Source organism: Mercenaria mercenaria, chromosome 10 (genome assembly GCF_021730395.1).
Source record: "Mercenaria mercenaria strain notata chromosome 10, MADL_Memer_1, whole genome shotgun sequence".
Classification (NCBI taxonomy): domain Eukaryota; kingdom Metazoa; phylum Mollusca; class Bivalvia; order Venerida; family Veneridae; genus Mercenaria; species Mercenaria mercenaria.
The window spans coordinates 30,714,174-30,734,252 of NC_069370.1; the positions used below are offsets into that span (position 1 = coordinate 30,714,174).

At 36.0% G+C, this 20,079-nt stretch overlaps 1 protein-coding gene across 1 annotated transcript; it reads right to left on the reverse strand.

The window, feature by feature from the left end:
• Positions 1-9,879: 9,879 nt before the first annotated feature.
• Positions 9,880-11,704, reverse strand: LOC128546375 (DNA ligase 1-like). The gene is made up of 3 exons (XM_053516841.1): positions 11,363-11,704; positions 10,556-10,742; positions 9,880-10,475 (listed from the first exon to the last, which is right to left on the reverse strand). Exons 1-3 carry the CDS (start codon positions 11,702-11,704, stop codon positions 9,880-9,882), a joined length of 1,125 nt encoding a protein of 374 aa, XP_053372816.1.
• Positions 11,705-20,079: the final 8,375 nt, after the last annotated feature.

The window sequence follows — 20,079 nt, forward strand, 5'->3', positions numbered from 1 at the left end:
ATATACAATTACAAGTGTAACCTCCACTGTCCTATATATTCTGAATTGAACGGTTGTAAAATTTCACCTACATCATGTAAAATTTACAAGGGAACTCCCCCTGTGTACATCAAAATACAAAAAAAAATTGTATAAATATAAAAACAAAGACTTCTACCGTGATCATCACGGGAGACACCCTACCTTATTTGAATTTTGTTTACCCTTGAAAAGTGACCCTCCGGTCAGTAACTCTGCTCCTTCAGTTCAGGGCATTCTCTTCTCAGGTGATCTCCCTGACAATTAAAGCATCTCCCTGGAGATCTGGGCAAAGTACGATTCTTCAGCCAATGCCTTCCCCCACAATTAAAGCATAATTACCCGGACTGTTTTCCCGAGACTTATTTCTTCCGGGACTATACGGAGAGGGAGACAATGATTGATCAACTTTGGCGGTAAGCTCAGACATAGCTTTCAACAAATCTGTCTGCTGCTTAGTATAGTTTTCTTGGTATTTAAGTTGGCTTTTGCTAGCGGTATCCTGGACTTTAACCATATTGTTTAGTAACCCTGAGAGGACATGTTGCGTTGGGGTTGGAGCGACTTTAGAACTAATAGTCGGACTTGAACTATCTGAGTCTGTACTGGAGGCAAGCCTCTCTGAACGTCTGGGAATTGACTCCCTAGTAGCCCTAATATTTGGACATTCCTTATGCGGAGACAGATTGCCAGTTGAAATTCCTTAACACGTTCTTAACACGAGCGTACCGAATTTAGTTTGAGATGGATCACATGTTCAGCTGCACTTACGTCCCGCATTCCACAACAAAAATGGGTTACAGCCTTTGATTCTATCAATGCCTGGTCAACGGATGGAAATGCCTCAGTGGCCAATCTAACACCCTATCTGACAAATCGTCAAGGCTCTCATCCGGGTGTTGTGTAGTAGACTGAAGTTGGACTAGATATCTTTCAATGAGGGGGTGGGGGGGGGGGAGGGGAAGGTTAAATCCCCAAAATTCCGTTCCAGTTCTATAATTAGTTCTGCATAAGAGAAGTTAGGCCTACGTCTGATTGAGTTTGAGAAGAACTCCCCTGCCTTCCCGGAAAGGTTCAATTCTATATGAAATTTGTTCTGTTCTTCCCCCATTTATTAAAACGCGCATATGTTTCAAACTTATGACGGAAGGTTCGCCAACTTGAGGTGCCATCATATGGTGGCAGTTTTGGCGGCTTAAAGTTTCTTTTGAAATTTTCCTTTGGTCTTGCAGAAGGTTGTGCGAGGGCAACCCCATTTTGGTTCATAAACCGCACACCCGAGCTTTTATAGTCTTGCAAACCAGAATTACTGGGGAGCACGTAAGGCGCCTGCTGTTGAGTCCCCAATGGAACCATTGGTTGGTAAATTGGCTGGAGCATCAGCACTCACTTGATGTTCATAAGGGGTTGTATCTCTTGAATCCAAGTATAACAGACCAGAACCTCCCCAAGGGTACATGATCTGAGCCGCAATCGACTCATTTACCCTAGGTAAGATCTGTGCCCTTGTGGCAGACACTTGGAACGGTGCCCTAGCATGCATATTTGCATAAGTTGGGGTGCGGATCATGGGAGTAGCCACGGCATCAGGTGACATTGAAGCAGCTATAGTGTATGGTGTCGAGGCCACTAAAGATACATTAGCGGGCATTTGCGCAAAGGCCGCAGTCGTATGGTAAGATGGCAGTGCAGCAACTGTAGTATTTGGGATTGAGGCCAGACCGGACCCAGCTATACTGGTTGGAATAGATTGAACCCCAACGATACCCATTCCGGGAGCCAGGGGTTGACACAAATGACCACCCCTGGGTTGCGCTACGCGAGAGGGAGCTTGTATATTTGTACTAAGTGTGCCACTCGTACAGTAGGGTGTTTGTGCAACAACATGGTCACTAGCTCCATGTGGAAAGGATCGAACCACCGTTTGTTCCACCGGTGAGATCTAGTACAGGAGCACTAGCCGGTACATTTGTACTAATTCTAGGGGCCTGAACCCCTGTGTCAACCATAGGGTAGGGTAGTCGAACCAGAGCGTTTGATCAGGTGGACGGATATTATTCCAAATGCTACTTATAGGTTTTGGTGCAGAAGCTGTTGCGGGTACATTTGTGTCAATAGGAGGGGGTGATCGCCTGTGCTACCCATATGGTAGGGTGGTCTAGCAATAGCATTCTGGCCCCCGTCAGGCGGACGGAATTGATCCCAAGTGCCACCTGTAGGATGTAGTGCGGGCAAAGTTCCTGGCATATTTTAACTAGTTTTAGGGCCCTAGCTGCAGCCCTGCTCTTCCCCAATAATTGGGTGGTTGTACCAAAGTGGACTGTTTTATGTCGGGCTGACACAGTCTATTCCATATTTCAGCCTGAGATTGTTGTACCATTCCCAAAACTGGTACAGTTGTACCATGATGAGGGTCAAGTACCCCACTCCCACTCATAGGATATAGCGGCATATACTTGGATGCTGGTACAATTGCACCCTGTTGCGGGGCACGTTCCCCGGAACCACTGAAAAGAAAATTTGACACAAAAGCTGATGAGGGCGTGTTCCTACCAGGCGGAGGTACTTGCTCCCCGGTACCACTACTAAGACACGGATTCGGGCGTATTTGTACCATGTGGAGGTACTTGTGTCACTACTAATAATACTTGGCACGGAAACCGATGTGGGCGCATTTGTACAAGCGGAGGTACTTGTCCCCTAGTACCTCTTGATACCATAGTCAGAAATGGTTTATATGCAGCAGGAGTCTAGCACACTTTGCCAGCATAGAGGTTCGATGCTGCTTGACCCGTCGGTTCAGACATACGGGAGGCGGGGGCACGGCCTCTCTGAATATTCGCGTGATGCGATACCAAAGATGAACTCTTTGCATTAGTATTTGGATAAGGGGAATGATCCCTCGTGCCACCCATAAGGTTCGAAGATGTATGCATTGCTGGATCAGACATACGGGAGGCGGAGGCTTGGCCCCTCTGAATATTCGTGTGATGCGATACCAAAGATGAACTCATTTCATTTGTATTCGGGTAAGGGGTATGATCCCTCATGCCACCCTTAAGGTTCGAAGATGTATGCATTGCTGGATCAGACATAAAGGAGGCGGGGGCTTGGCCTCTGAATATTCGCGTGATGCGATACCAAAAATGAACTCAATTCATTTGTATTCGGGTGAGGGGAATGATCCCTCGCGCCACCCGTAAGATTCGAAGATGTATGCATTGCTGGATCAGACATACGGGAGGCGGGGGGCTTGGCCCCTCTGTATATTCGCGTGATGCAATCCCAAAGATGAACTCATTTCTATAGATATAAGTAAGCATTTTATTTCTACAGAAACAGTAAACTTTAAATCGCAAATACATTTTATGTACGAGTTGTGCGTATTTGACGTATACAAGGATACCCCATTAAAAAGTGCCTAGATAGCTTCCTGCATATGTTCTCAAAGACCTTCTTCAATTTAAGGCTTTCTACATTTTGTGCTGCTACAATTACCTCATACTACAAAGTATGAGAAAACATATGCTTTCTTAGATAACAAATAAATAAAATTAAGATGTTGCTATTTCGAAACCATGACTTACATGTAGATTACTTAAATCATATTATGTCAGTTTGTATCAGTCAGTATGTGTTTAGTGTATGTTGTTTTGTTTTTGTTTTTTAGAATAATTTAATAACATTCTAAAGGTTATTTATTCAAATCTTAAAAAGATGTCATTGCAGAGCAGTATTCTATATTTTACTGACATTATCATATCTCACAAGCTTACAAGCTTACAACTGAACATAAAATGTCGAAGGCATTATAAAGTATGTTGTATATAAATCATTTTTACATTCTCTTTTTACAAGAAAATGACTAGCAAGCAGTTAATAACTTTAAATCAGTATTTTATGTAATTGCTAAAGAAATATTCTATTAGATGCTGTTTTAATCTTCGAATTTACATTTTAGCCTGTTTTAATTACTTTTAGCAAACATATGTTTACTTAAAGATCGAACCGTGTCATAATGTGAAAATGATATATTTTCATCATTTACTGATTAGCCACACCAATTATGTAACTTGATTTTATTTATGTCGGTATATATGCCACATGTTATTCATGTAATAGTTCTTTTACACGTATTTGTTCCGTCAAAAAAAAAAACAATTTGCACATTAAAAAAACCAGCACCTGTACTTAATAGGAATTTTGAAGTATTGCACATATTTTATGTAAGTGTACATAGATTTACCCCACCCACTAAGCTGTTTACTTAGCCCTTGATTCTTGGATTGACAGATAATAATTTAATTAAAAGTTGTCATGTCAAATACTTATGATATAGTTTATGAAATTCTGAACATAATAAAGCATAAAACTTGTAAAATATAATCAAGCAATCAAAAGTGGTAGAATTATTAAAAGAATATTTGTAAAACAACGATTTTTTCTGATCATTTTGCATGCAAAATCCATCATACTTTGTAAGAATACATTTCAATTTACTTAAAGATGAAATATACTATGTTTTAATCTATTCTGCAACAGAAACTAGTATAAGACTTAAATTTGAAATATATTGTCCAGTCAATATGTATAGTATGATTTTTAATTTTCGGCGGCAATATTGACGGCCATCTTGAATTTGAGCACTTTGCCCACCACTTGCATTCTGGCATCAACTAGTTTTGGAAACTTAAGACTCTTACAAACATTTTGATATATAGTTTGCAATGTGCACATTCGTAGACCACCTACCCCTCATGGAAGTGAACTCGTTTGCGACAGTAAACTGTGAGGGGGAGATAAGGCCTCGACAACCTGAATTACTCCTCCATGGAGTCCTGAGAATGTTATTATCAAAAGTCAAAAGTCACTAGATATGTCAACAACCGTGAAGCTATTTACGGTGGTCGCGTTACAATCCCGATGAATTATCTTTACCTAAAATGTTAAATATTGTAGCTCCTAACGTCCTGGAGTAACTAGTAATATTGTATTACGCAATATTTATGTCATAATTAGAAAGTCTTGTTGCAATAATTATTCCACCAGTAACCCATGACAGTAACCAAGACAGAATACAAAAGTAAAAGGCAGACTGGTAATCCAGAAAGTCCAATTTCATGACGTCAGCAAAGTATGAGAACCCGGCCACATGAAATATACCTGAAAGAAAAAGAAAATATAGTCACTGAAATGCAGAACTGTATTGTATATTATTTAAGTGTTACACTTTGACTTACAAGGCGCGTTCAGATATCAAGGGCGTACTTTGAACGACATTCATTAAGGAAATGTTGATCTTAAAGTATGTCCGTGTAACTTTAGAATAGAGTATAATAGGGTAATCATTACAATTGCTCTGTTAAGATAGAATGAATTTTGCCGGGTTGGACAGCGCATGCTCCGAATGTGATCCAATCTTGAAAATATACACGAGAGTCGAGTAGAAAGTCCCAAATCTTACTACTGTTATCATGACCATTTTATTATTTACCTCCATTTTGTGTCGTTTTGTTATGGAACGATTTTTCAGTGTTTCAACTAAGATGTGACCGAGTGTAGATTTTTGTGCGCTTTTTATAGAACTGTGTCAGATCATGCATATTAAAAGAAAGTAGTTCGGCAACATACCAGGCAAAAAGCATAATACAGTTTTTGTTCTGCCTGTTCATACCAACTTGTAAAATGCAATCCATAATTTTGACAGAATTTATATAGGTATATAAAAAAAATCAAAATATTAATCTATAAACAGAATATGTTTCATTACAATCAGCCTCAGTTGCTAAAAATATCTATAGCGTACATGGGAAACATTGATTCAACTAGTTTGTGTAAACAGATCCAGTCAAACCAAGTCTGCTATTATTCATATGTATCTCCAAGTGATCCTTATACATAATTGCTATGTTGGAAGTCTTTAGATGTATGTCCTCTTAGCAAGACAGTTAAGAAGTTACGTAATTGACATCCAATTTCTATCACCTGATGCATTTTACTAAGCTTTTCAACACAAAGCAAACAGTATAAGTAAGGACCTGTCGATTCTTTGGAGTCATTGAAACGTTTGAGTTGTGTAAACATCAAATTTAAGTTCAGACGGACCAAATAATTTACAGTTGACTGAGCACCAGTTATGTCATATTTCAGATCCATGTCACGTATAAACATATTTTCTGAAAAATTGAGTAAACATGATGTACTAGTATATACACAGGCACCAGTATCGGACCTGGGACAAAGAATATGGCCTTGTTTTTCATCCTAAATGAGTTCAAAATGAAAAATATATAATGAAATATGACCCCCTACAAATGATACATATGTCTACTGAAGGCCAGAATCTCGAGAATCGAGCCTGCGAGCAATGGGTTCACTTCCCGGGCCGTTGTGAAATAAGTTCTTCAGACAATTAAACAAACTACCTATCACTTTTTCCTGTATACATTTAGCTACAAAATGAAACCGACCCCAAGTCTCTAGCCCTTCCCGTTCATGAAATATCTATCAGGTAACGAGTGATTTCCTGCTGAAAGTCCCTGGTAGATAAAAATGCGGCACAAAGAATCGGTACGTAAACATAGACTAAAGTATGGTTGTCCGCCGAGTACGGCTCAAATTCAATAAAAAATACTAAATAGTATAAATAAATACATAAACTAGGGCCACTCACAATCGTCAGTTGCATCTCAAACACGCGATATTGGCGTTTCAAATTTGTCCACGGTCTTTCAACTGAATGCTACGCCATTGAACAGAATTCATAAGGTATTTTTTCTGATTGGCCAATAGCGACACCTCCGACAGAATCTCAACGTTTCGTGCAAAATTACTCGGATATTGTCGTATCGGTTTCAATGGCGGAGAATACAATTGAAAGACCGACGGAAAAATAAAAAAGTAAATATCACGTACAGTAGATGCTACTGACGGTGTTGAGTGGCCATGATTTACGTATTTTGTAATACTTGTTATTAATGGCAAATGAATTTGACCCTTGCTAGGCTGACAAACATCTTTTAGTTCGTGATTTCGTACCGTTTCGTTGTGCCACATTTCTATCTACCTGGAACTTACAGCAGAAAGTCACTCGTTTTCTGATAGATATTTCATGAACGGGGAGGGCTACAGACTTGGGGTTGGTCTCATTTTGTAGCTATATGTACTACATGTAAAATAGTGATAGGTAGTTTGTTCAAATGTCTAGAGAATTTATTTCACAACGGCCTGGGAAGTGAACCCATTGCTCGCAGGCTCAATTCTCGAGATTCTGGCCTTCAGTAGACATATGTATCATTTGTAGGGGGTCATATTTCATTATATATTTTTCATTTTGAACTCATTTAGGATGAAAAACAAGGCCATATTCTTTGTCCCAGGTCCGATACTGGTAAACATACATCTCACAGTTCCATAAAGGTGTATACATATTTTCCTCTGTTGAGGTTGTGGTGGGGGAGGGACGGGAGTCACATTATGTTTGATATTTAAAATGTGTTCCCAGTGCATGTGCATACATAAAACCTAGCATAAACATATCATGTTGGATAATATAACTTTATAGAATTATGCTTGTCATGAAGTGAATGTTTATGCAAACACAGAGTCTAATGGCGAACATACTGAAGAAAGGTCTCTTTTGAATATGCTTGTTAATTAGCATCACTTCGGTTAGACAGTAGGAAAATTTGCAACACCCGAAGCAGGTACGGTCTTTTGTTGCCGCAATGGACTTATAACAAATTATTTTAAAATACAGTTAGATAAAAAAAACTAGCATTAAAACAAATTAAATCTGTCTCGGTTCTTACCTGCAACAAGTGCCAGACTAGCTGCAATAGATAAAAGGATGTGTTTCTCCAACATTATAAACCATCTAACAAGAATACATGCGACACTCCCAAGAATGCTAAAGAGGCCGAGAAATAGCATTGCACGAGGAACGTTCCAGTCTGCTTCTGGCCATACTGAAATATGAAAGTAATCATTATAAACAAATTAATTTGGGAGTAAAGGTTGCTGGCTTCGCATTATTTCGCTACCCCTGCGTCGGTTCAAAATACCGCTAAGGATATAATATTTCTTTTTGAAAGAAAACTACTGAGCAAGCTTGTGCAAGCACGGTGATTTCAGCCAAGAGCATGTTGCAAACAGAAATTTCACTATGACCTATTTCTGAGTGAGCATGGTATTTCATTTATGTTGAAAAGGTTTCTTGATGAAGTTGCATGCTATGTGGACACCTACAAAACAGTTTCTTTTCAGTTGTATGGCGCTTTCAATGTCCTGTATTCAATAAAATGAGCTGCCATTGGTTCACAGATAGAACGAACATTTGAATAACATCTGTATACCTTTACTTGAAGTAAACATATTGTTAGGATGGATCGAGGGCCAAACGCTAAATAAGAAAAGCAATAAAAGTTTACTATATTTATTTTCACACTCAACCTGGTGTAAAAATATGTCAATATTTATCTATATAACAACAATATTTAACTGTAACCATTCATTGAATAATACCTGTATCTTATGAGTATTCATGCTCAATATATCTTCTTTATCTTTATATTTATCTTTATCTTATTCTATCTTTACCATTCAGATCAATATCCAGTCTCCAACTGATGGCCATTTAAAATTCGGCCTATTTATATGAATGTTTTTGTTTACATTGTGATGTCATCTAGAATCAGGTTTTCCCGTAAAAACTGGGTCGCCCTCTAGAATTCTGGGAAACAAAATGGCGGACATTCACAACGTTGTTGCAGGAGCAACTTTATATAATTAATACAAGATAATACATAAATGATTGAAATAGTAATTATGGATATTACTTAATAAGGTACATTTCTTAATGTTATTACCAATAATGGTTACTACATATTATTTTTGATTGAAAGAGCATTGCATAAAGTAGGTGGGGAACAGCACATCATTACCCCCACCTTTCAAGAATTGTCCCAATTCTTCAAGAAAAAATTACAGGTAAGAAATTTTACTTTTACAATATTTTACATAAATATAAAATCTACTTTCATTTAAGAATATTTAAACAATGTCAATCTTAATAGCAATAAATTTACTTAAATGAAACAGTCTTTTGTAACTATAACAATACAGTAATTCATATAATAATAATGTTTTTCTTTTTTTTCTTGCACTACTTAAGTGTCATGTATTTTCCTGCAATATTTGCACTAATTAAAGTGTCCATAATTGCGAAGTGTAATAATTGTGAAGTGTATAAATACACAATGTACTTGTACCAATATTAAAATAGTAAATGTTTAAGATATCCTATTAGTAAATGTTAATGTTATGTTAATCCTTTAGTCATCTTGATCTCCAACAATCTGTTTTCTGTATTAGTTATCACATCAGTTTTCCTTTAACATCTGTTTTCTATTTTATATTTCTTGATAATTGTTATACTTTCATATTCATATCCATCATTTTCTAGAAATTCTTTGTCAATCTTTTCACATACTAGTTTTCTCTTTCTGTTTCTTCTATTTTCTTTCATTTCCTGGACTTTCTCTATGTCTATCCTCTCTTCATCCTCTTTTATTTCGATTTCTCTATACGAGTTCTTAAGTATTTTATCTTTATCAGTTTTCTTATGTTCATCTGTCTTCCTTTTCATATCTTCTTTCTGTTTTTCCTCCTTTTTCTTACTGTCTTTGTCTTTCTCATTCTAATCCTTCTTTTCACACTCTTTTAGTTTTTCATCCTTTTTCTTACTTTCTTTGTCTTTCTCATTCTTATTCTTGTTTTCCCCCTCTTTCGTTTTTTCCTCCTTTTTCTTCTTACTTTTTTTTCATTTTTGTCCTTTTTCTCTCCTTCTCTCCTAATTTCTTCCTAATTTTCTGTCTCTCTCTCTCCCTCTTTTTCCTTCCTTTCATTTTCCTCATTCTTTGATTTCTGATTTTCCTTTTCCTTTCTAATTTTCTTGTCATTTATTTGTTTCTCCTCGGCTTCCTTCTTTTTCTGTAACTCCTCTTTTTCCTTCTTCTCTTTCTCCTGTCTCGCCTTCTCTTCTTTTTCCTCATGCGCCTTTCTTTCTTTTTCCTTTCTATCTTTCTCCTCTTTTTCCTTTTTTTCTTTTTCCTCTTTTTCCTTCTTTTCTTTTTCCTTCCTTTCTTTCTCTAGCTTATCTTTTCTTTCTTTTTCCTCTCTCTCCTTCTTTTCTTTCTCTTTCTTTTCTTTTTCCTCTTTTTCCTTCTTTTCTTTTTCTTTTCCTTTCTTCTTCCTCTCTTTCCTTCTTTCTTTTTCTTTCCTTTCTTTTTCCTCATTTACCTTCTTTTCTTTCTCTTTCCTGTCTTTTTCCTCCTTTTCCTTCCTTTCTTTTTCTTCCTTCTGTTTCCTTTCATTATCTTCTTTATCTTTCAATTGTCTTTCAACCTCCTTTTGTTTTTCCCTCTCCAACCTTTCTTTTTCAATTCGTTCTTTCTTTTCTTGATCAATTTTTCTTTCTGTTCATCTTTCTTCTTTTCATATTCATCTAACTCGTACATTTTCACTTCCTTTTAATAACTTTCTTCCTGGAAACTCTCAAACTCATCATCACTTAACTCTAACTCTTTCTTTAACTCCATTTCTTCCTCACTACTTTCTTCACTGTCACTACTATCACTGCTGCTGCTACTACTTTCACTCAACGTCCTAGTTCTTTCTTTTCTCCTCTCTGGTAGTATTGGTCTTGTTCCCTTCCTTGCTGTTATCTTCTCATTCAAATTTATACACCACTTCTTTTCTGCCCGTTCTAAAAATTTCTACAACTCTCTCTCTGCTCTGTTGCCCTTATCACCAGTCATTTGATTAAACATATAAAAATCAGTTTTCTTCGCTCTGCATTGATGCGGGTTATCATTTCTCCTAAATATCTTCTTACATAATGTGCATTTAAAACTAATTCCAGAATGCTGCTCTTTCAGATGGGCCATACAAGGCTTTCTGGCGGGGAAATACAGATCTTCGCACACGCCGCATTGAAAACTGCAATAGACAAAAGGATACCCTTTTTACTGTAAAGCAACATTCATTTTTTTTTTTTTTTTTTTTTTATTTATTTAATAATTTATCATTTTTCTACCAAAATTCAAGTTTGCATATATACCATATATATATGACCATATCAATACTAAAGCAAAATATACAATATTTCTGTGTACCAATTTTAACATATCAGACTGGATTTTTCTTAAAACCAACTAGGTCTAATTTTCCCAGTATAATCTTTCAGTTTATCATGATGAACAATCTTTGGCTTTGAGTTAGCTTTTATTTGAATCCGGTATAGTACAATCATATTTACTTTGGTAATTATCTTACATGGACCAACCCAAGGTTTCTGAAACTTAGGACTTAAACCTCGTTTTCGTGTTGGACAGTAATACCAAACTGCGTCACCATCTTTGTAACTTTTGAAACTCAACTTCACATCATAATTTGATTTCATACTGTTTCGAGCAATTTCCATATTTTTCCTCGCTAACTCATGTACTTGTTGTAACCTGTTTTCTAATTTTGAGACATAACTGGATTTGTTTTGATCAATTTCTTTATCATCTGTTTCAGGAGTACCAAAAATCAAGTCAACTGGTAACCTCAGTTCTCTACCAATATGTAACATGGCTGGTGTGAACCCTGTTGATGCTTGAACCGAAGACCGGTATGCAAGCATAACTAAATCAACATGTTCATCCCAGTCTTTTCTGATTTGCTTGCGACATATGGGGTGAGCATTTGAATTATAGTGGAGTTATGTTTTTCTATAAAACCGTTCCTTGCGGATGAAAACTGGAAGAACGTGTCTTTTCTATACCCAATAATTTACACATTTCTAGAAACAGTTTTGACTCAAATGTTTTCCCTTGGTCTGTATGACAGATCAATGGGCAGCCCCATTTACTTATGTACTGATCAACTAATACAGTTGCCACTGTTGTAGCTTCTAAATTTGGCAAACTGTAACATTCTGTCCATTTAGTAAACAAATCCCCTACCACCATCATGTATCTATTTCCTTTGTTAGTTTTTGTAAATGGACCCATAAAATCTATAGCAATTCTCTCATTTGGGGCTCCTACATTATAAGTTTTTAATGGCGCTTTGGATTTTCTGAGTGAACCTCTACGACTATTACATACATCACATGTACGAATCCACACTTCAACATCTCGTCTCAGAGCAAACCAAAAGAACTCTCTCTTATTTTTGCTAGAGTTTTTCCTTAACCCTAAATGTGCACCATCATGTAACAACTGCAATACCAGATCCCTGTGAGACTTTGGGACAACTAATAAACTTACATGAGTTACCATCATCACTTTCCCATTTTCTGTACAACACATTGTTTTTGATAACTAAAGAATCTAACCTTGCCCAGTAATATTTAAACTCTGTATCAAATTTAGAAATCTCCTGCCAGTCAGGCTTGACACCATTCAAAACTATATCTTTAATTCGTCCAAGATTGAGATCATTATTCTGAATTTCTGCAACGTTAACATCCTCGCCCAGTAAATTGCTACCTACTGAACTACTCGAGGTTGTGCTATCGTTAGAACTCGTGCTAGTGTATTCTCATTATCATTATCATTGCTTGGATTTGAGGAATTTACAGAACTTATCAAAACATTATCTTTTATCCCTGTATGACAAAACTTGTACCTTGTGCATTCACAGAACTTATCAAAACATTATCTTTACAATCTGTTTGACAAGAAATCTTTCTGTTTGTGCATAACTATGTTTCACCTCAACCTTTTTAACCATACCGAGACTTGTATTTTTGTCACAGTCTAAATTACAGCCATCAATAACCCAGTTTGATTATCTTTAAACTCTTTGTTTCAGTACCAATATCATAATTCCAGTAATGTTTGTATGTTTGAAATGTAGCCAATTCTGAGAAAAATCTGCTCAATAAATCAGAGTTCCACCATATCACCAAAAATATTCCTACTATCATACCAGTATTTACTACACCAAACAACTGTAGTAACTGTATCAACATACAAAGAAGAGTAACAAATGAGCAATTACTCTCATCAGTTTTATAGAAGCTGTCTCCCTTAGACTGTACCTCAGTGACATTAGATACAGAAATGCTGTTAATCTCTTTTGACTCAACTGTGCTACAGTATTTACAATTTTCATCATAGCATGGCCTCCTAGATAAAGCATCTGCATTTGAATGCAATCTACCAGAACGATGTTCAATTGTAAATCATATGTGCCTAGAAAACTAAGCCACCTAGCTAATTGTCCTTCTACATTTTTAAAAGATAGCAACCATTTCAGACTGGAATGATCAGATCGAATGACTATTTTTCGACCATAAATGTAGTGGTGAAAATGTTTATTGAGTTGATTACTGCTAACAGTTCTCGTCTGGTAACACAATACCGCCGTTCTGTTTTTTGTGAAGCATTTGCTAAAATACCCAATGACCTGTTCCTTACCATTTACAACTTTTGATAATACACCGCCCTGGCCCACCAAAGAAGCGTCCGCATCCAGAATAAAGTCATCATTTTCCGAAGGAAATGTTAATATGGGGGCATTAGTTAATGCTGTTTTTTACCATTTGAAAAGCATTCTCACATTCCTCTGTCCAAACAAACTTTCTACCATTTTCTGCTAACTCATGAATGGGTTTTGCATAGTAGCAAACTGATAACATAGTTCCTGTAGTAACTTGCAAGAGAAATGAAACTCCTGGCTTCCTTAGCATTCCTAGGGGTTGGCCAATTCTTTATTGATTCAATCTTTCTTGGGTCAGTACCCACACCATTTTCACTTATTGTGTGACCTAGAAAAGTGACCCTCTTTTGAAACAAAACACACTTTTTAGGATTAAGTTTCAAATTGGCAGTAGTTAACCTCTGAAATACAAGTTTCTAGATTTTTCAGTTGTTCTGAGAAAGTTTTAGAGTGACAAATGATATCGTCAAGATAAATTATCACTATCCTCCACAATAGACCAGAGAAGACTGACTGCATAAGGCGGGTAAATGTTGCAGGGGCATTACAAAGACCAAAAGCAAGACGTTCCATTGCCATTGCTCACCACCTGGAATTGAAAATGCTGTTTTGTGCCTATCTTTCTCATCAATATCCAATTGCCAGTAACCCGATTTCATGTCTAGACAAGACCACCACTTGGAACCTGACAAGGCTTCTATGCTGTCATCTATTCGGGGTAAAGCTTGCGAATCGCGAAACCGTGGCATTGTTCAAACCGCGAAAATCACAGCAAAACCTGATAGATTTGTCGGCTTTAGAAATCATTACAATGGGACTATTCCATGGCTTTGAGGACATTTTTCAATAATACCATCACTCTCCATTTTCTTACTTTCTTCCTCCGCAGCCTTACGCTTTGCTAAAGGATGCGATATGGGTACTTTTAACAGGTTTTTCATTACCATTATCAATTGTATGTGTACAACTGTGGAATGACCAATATCACTGGAACCTTTACTAAACACATTTTGATGCTTCATCAAGAATGATTTTAGCTCCTCCTTTTGAGTAGAATCAAGATTTTTAGAAGATTTTTCAAATAAATCTGTTAAATGTTCAGGCAATTTATCATTTTTCTGTACATTTTCTGAATGAACATGACCAACAGACTGTGATTCAACTACTTCAACCGGTTCTAATATCCTGTTGTGGTTATCTTTGTAAATCTTGACCGGTTTGTTTGAAAAATTGGCCAATCTTATTGGAACTTGGCCCACTTTTGGGTCAACTAACACCTTTGCAACCAAAATACCTGTTTTCTCAACAAAATCACAAGAACCTTCAACTAAACAAGTTCTAGACTTGTCTACATGATCAGAATTTTTGCTTGTACCATAACCTCAGAATTTGGTTCAATAACAATATTCTCAGAAACAGCAATTCTGCAGCAATTTGACCTAGATTCATTTTTGAGATAACAAGGAATTTTGTCACCTTTTTACCATCATACAATTTTTGCTAATTATCAAATCACAACTGTGTGCCCGCATAAAATCTATTCCAAGGATAGCCTCTTGTACTATATCTGAAATCAACATCTCATGTTGAAGTATATGACCACCCAAACAAATTTCCATAATTGCTTTTCCTAGAAAAGGTTTACTTTCTCCAGTTACTGTACATAGCATTGTTGTAACAGGCAAAATTTCTGGCTTTGTACCATTTTCCCATTCATCCAAGATTTTGCTACTTATTATAGAAAACATTAGCACCAGAATCACACACAACAAGAAACAAGATTTTATTTATCATTGCATCACAAAAATATCCATTCTGTTTGCCTAAACTATTGACTTGAATGGTTTCGGACCTTACATTCTGTTTGGTCTGGGTGCGGCCCTCCAGCCCGACCTTTGTCCGTTTCCCGAAAATCTATTACCTTGGAAGTTCTTGTCATTATCATAATTGAAATTTCTGTTCTGGCCTCTGTTATTGTTAAATCTATTCTGTGTTTGATAAGACCTATTATATTGAACCTTTTCCTATAATTTTGACCCCCTCCTGGCCTATATTGCCCTGACTGATGATTTTGTACAGGTAAATCCCTATTATCTTGTCTAGTATTATATGACCTATAAGATTGATCATTCTGTTGTTTTGTAACCCTTGTGTGTGAATCTAATTGCTCTACTCTCTCTGTTAACCTATCTATTTTTCCTAGAATATTTTCTAACTCTGGTTTTTGTGTAGACTGGTTTTTTCCCAGTGTAAGCATTTACCGGTTCATTAGTACCCCTGTTTATCAGCCAACTTATGTGTCTCTAACCTGACGGCAATTGTTTCGGCTTCAGAAATAAATTTTGGACAGCATTCTCTAAGACGTAACCTTATATCAGAATCTTCAAGACTATCAATGAAAGCATCTAGCGCCAAAATTTCTATTAGCTCAGAATTTGCATCTGGATATGCCTGTCGAGTCAGCTTTTTAACGCGCTGAGCTAGCTCTGGAATAGACTCAGATTTTCCCCTTGATAAAGATTTTAATTGTGACCTAAAAATTTCAGCCTTATTTCTAGTACCAAATCTTGCCCTCAGGACCTCAACTAGACTATCATAATCCCTTTTCTGAAATTCTGACATTTCACTCAAAAGTGACCTAGCATTTCCTGTCAGACTGCCTGCTAAATATAGAGATTTTGCTGAATAGTTCCAGTTATTTATCTCTGAAACTATGTTGAACTGTGTCAAATATTCTGAAATATCTGTGGACCATCATACACCTGGGGTTTCATTTTAAGATTATTTACATTATTCACAGAATAACTGGATTGTACATTTTGATTAGTGTTTACATTTCTGTATGTTGGTAGTTCAGGCATAGAATAATTTTGTCTTGGCCTTAAATCAGTATTCATACCATTTAAATCAATATCTCTGAAGTTAAAATTAACTTCTGGGTCTGGGTGTGTCCTTTCAGAAATCTTACCATGTACCCTATGCAAATCTGACTCAATTGATTCCATTCTATCCTGCATTTGATCATGTAACTGTTTTAAAGTACTAGTCATGGAGCTCATTTCTTTTGTCATAGCACTTAATTTATTCTCAAGCAATGAGTTATTCTGAGAAATATCTCTGATAGGAGTACTTGTTCTATCCCCACTTAGCATACTATCATTTTCTATGTTTGTTTCTGAATTTACAGTGCTTTCCATTTTTAAATTACTAATACACTGTAATAATACACAATCAAGTATTTGTAATCAATTCTGCTAATCTGTGTATTTTTTTTTTCTATTTTCAGGTTTCCACAAAAGGCTGAGTGCCACTAGATCTATGTACCTTTGCAATAATTTGTTCAAATATTAAATAAAATATTGCTAAATTTAATTTTTATATCAATTTTCTATTATTCCTGTGAAAATTTTCTTTATTCTTGCTCAACAAGACTTTCCTGAAAATTTCACAACAATTTCCCTTTTTAATAAATCTTTTCTTATTTAAAAAAAAATAATTTATCCCACTTCTGACACCAAATGTTAGGATGGATCGAGGGCCAAACGCTAAATAAGAAAAGCAATAAAGTTTACTATATTTATTTTCACACTCAACCTGGTGTAAAAATATGTCAATATTTATCTATATAACAACAATATTTAACTGTAACCATTCATTGAATAATACCTGTATCTTATGAGTATTCATGCTCAATATATCTTCTTTATCTTTATATTTATCTTTATCTTATTCTATCTTTACCATTCAGATCAATATCCAGTCTCCAACTGATGGCCATTTAAAATTCGGCCTATTTATATGAATGTTTTTGTTTACATTGTGATGTCATCTAGAATCAGGTTTTCCCGTAAAAACTGGGTCGCCCTCTAGAATTCTGGGAAACAAAATGGCGGACATTCACAACGTTGTTGCAGGAGCAACTTTATATAATTAATACAAGATAATACATAAATGATTGAAATAGTAATTATGGATATTACTTAATAAGGTACATTTCTTAATGTTATTACCAATAATGGTTACTACATATTATTTTTGATTGAAAGAGCATTGCATAAAGTAGGTGGGGAACAGCACATCAATATCATAGGCAGTTCATGCACAACCTTCTTTTTCTTCTTTTGATTTACAGTGTGGGGAATCACGTGACCCAAAATGGTACGGAACACGGAAATCAACATGGCGGACTTTTGACTTTTTAACCAATTTTCAAAGGTAAGTAAAAACTACAGCATCTATTTTACTCTTATTATAGCGCAGTCTATGCGCATTTTAATGCTCTTTCCAGCAATGTATGTGTCCTGTCTACGTTTCTTCTAGTTTCTGAGTTACCTTCGAGGTTTTGACCGAAGCGAGGATAATTTTCTGTATAAACGCAATGGTACGATACACGTAATTACTCTTTGCACATAAAAATCTATGTAATTTGCAGCTTTTCGTACTTGTTTCAATCTGTAACTGCTAGATCTTTATCATATAGTAACCATGCACGTTGTTTTTTTTTTATGATTTTTCGTGAATTTTTACAAAATATCGACAAACTATTGAAATGGTACGCGACACGTGCTATGATACGCAACACGTATTAACTGTTGGCAGTCTGATACGCAACGCATGCATGTGTCACCAAAGGCGGTTTAACTTCCAATTCGCGTCATAATGATTATTGAACTATTTCAAACGTGGTTTTCAGTTTTTTAGAACGTTCAGAAGCACTGCAATCTTTAGTTATGTTTAAACAGGTCCGCACGTTAAGACTTTCATGTTTCAAAATTACATAAAATGTATTAATCTTATTTCAAAATGGCGAAATTGTTTAGTTTTCTAATCTTGTATACTTTTCTTCTACAAAAATGGCAAAACCTAAGAAGAAACGGAGTCTGACACTTGGGAAAAAGAAGTGGATAAAGAAGCAAAACAAGAATATCAATATTAAAGTAACTTTCCAATTGCCGCAATGCGCCAAGAAATCACCATGCAGCGAGAACACAAGCAAAAAGAATGCTTACGCCATCTGAATCCCCTCTACAACTTATATCCAGCAAACTGAAGAATAAAGTCATTTAGGTCACCTGTCGCTTCCAAAAACAAACATACAATAACTCTTGATTAAAAGTTAAGTCTTCAAGATCACTTTTTGGACCTGTAGCGGAAAACTGATATGTAAAGACGGTGTAGAGCACTTCTTAAACACTGGATTGCAAGTGTGAAGAGCTGCATAATAAAGACAATGTAGTCCCCGTTGATGTGACTGATGAAGCAGTTAAAGAAAATTTATTGTCAGAAGTTCTCTCGGTATTATAAGAGGGAGATGGACTTGATGAAGTAGTGATAAAATTTCTAAAATTGGTTAAAGATAAAAAAATCCCAGTGAACCGTATAGCATTTTTTGTGGATGGAGGTTGTTTGTTGGTTTGGGTGCACTAATACAACATAAATGAGATACTCGAACAAAACTAAGATGTTTGGAAACTTGGCTGGAGAATGTTTGGAGAACGGTTTATTCGTTTTATGAGCGATACAAAAATAGGGAAGAGAACGTATTGGGAATGTCAGATCCAGGGCTAGCATCACCATAAACATCTTTGATTAACTTTGCCGTACCAGATTTGCTAGTGTTCATAACATTTAGTTTACAAATAAGTTTACAAAGCTGACTTTTTTTAATGAAAATTAAGTCACGTATCGTGCTAAAATCATCTAAAATTTGAACTAATTATTGAACTCTAAATAAATGTTACTATATAACATTTCTGACGCATTTTTAGTCGATAGTTTCTTCATGGAAACTTTTAACAGAAAACGTTTTTTTTGCAGTATCATTGAAAAATATACTACACCACATTTTGTATTTGGGGTCTGGTAAACCTATCCCCCTTGGCCAGGCCAACATTATCTGCTACTCCCAGTACAGTATCTTTCAACGTTATGGTGCATCCCGAGACGTAAAACAATCATACAAAATAATATTTAATAGTCTTCATCGGATCACGTTTTAAAAAGTTCACCCATCACACCATGTTTGCAAACTGGGTGAGCATTTATATTATGAAACGATTGTTTTATGTCTCGAGATGTACAATACTGTATATGGGCCTAGTTAATATGGGGTCGGGCCAAGGGGATATGTTTTTCAGACCCCCATGTGTCTGTGTGATATAAATCGTCTTGGTATATCTGAAATTCATAATACTCTACTCGCGATTTTCGGGATTTTGTGCTACTATGTTTATAGCTGGCATTTTTATGGTTTTATTCTGTGACGGTATCACAATTTTGACGTTAAATAAGCATTTTTATTTACGTACAAAAGATGAACAATTAATAAATAATTATAATAATTCAAACTGATTTTGTTTTTTGGTGGCTATATTGTCCATTGAAACAGTATTCCAGATTCTTACGAGCGGAAAGAGGCTTTGAAAAAACCCAACACAAGATCCAAACTACCTAGTTTTCTCATATAAAGAGGCTGGTATTAGTGGGACTCTAATTTAAACCCTCTATCTTTTCAATTTCACAGTGATTAGAAACTTGAGTAACTAGAAACGTGAGTAACAGTACTTCTTT

Bases quoted from the DNA above. Each gene is read 5' to 3' on its own strand.
- LOC128546375 (XM_053516841.1), bottom strand. From the start codon at position 11,704: ATGCTTGCATACCGGTCTTCGGTTCAAGCATCAACAGGGTTCACACCA. The intron at 10,743-11,362 runs GTTGGTCCATGT...TTGAATGAGAAG, and splicing joins CTAAGTTTCAGAAACCTTGG to ATAACAGCAAGGAAGGGAAC. The intron at 10,476-10,555 runs GTTATTAAAAGG...AAATTGATCAAG, and splicing joins TGAGAGTTTCCAGGAAGAAA to AAAAGAAAGAACGAATTGAA.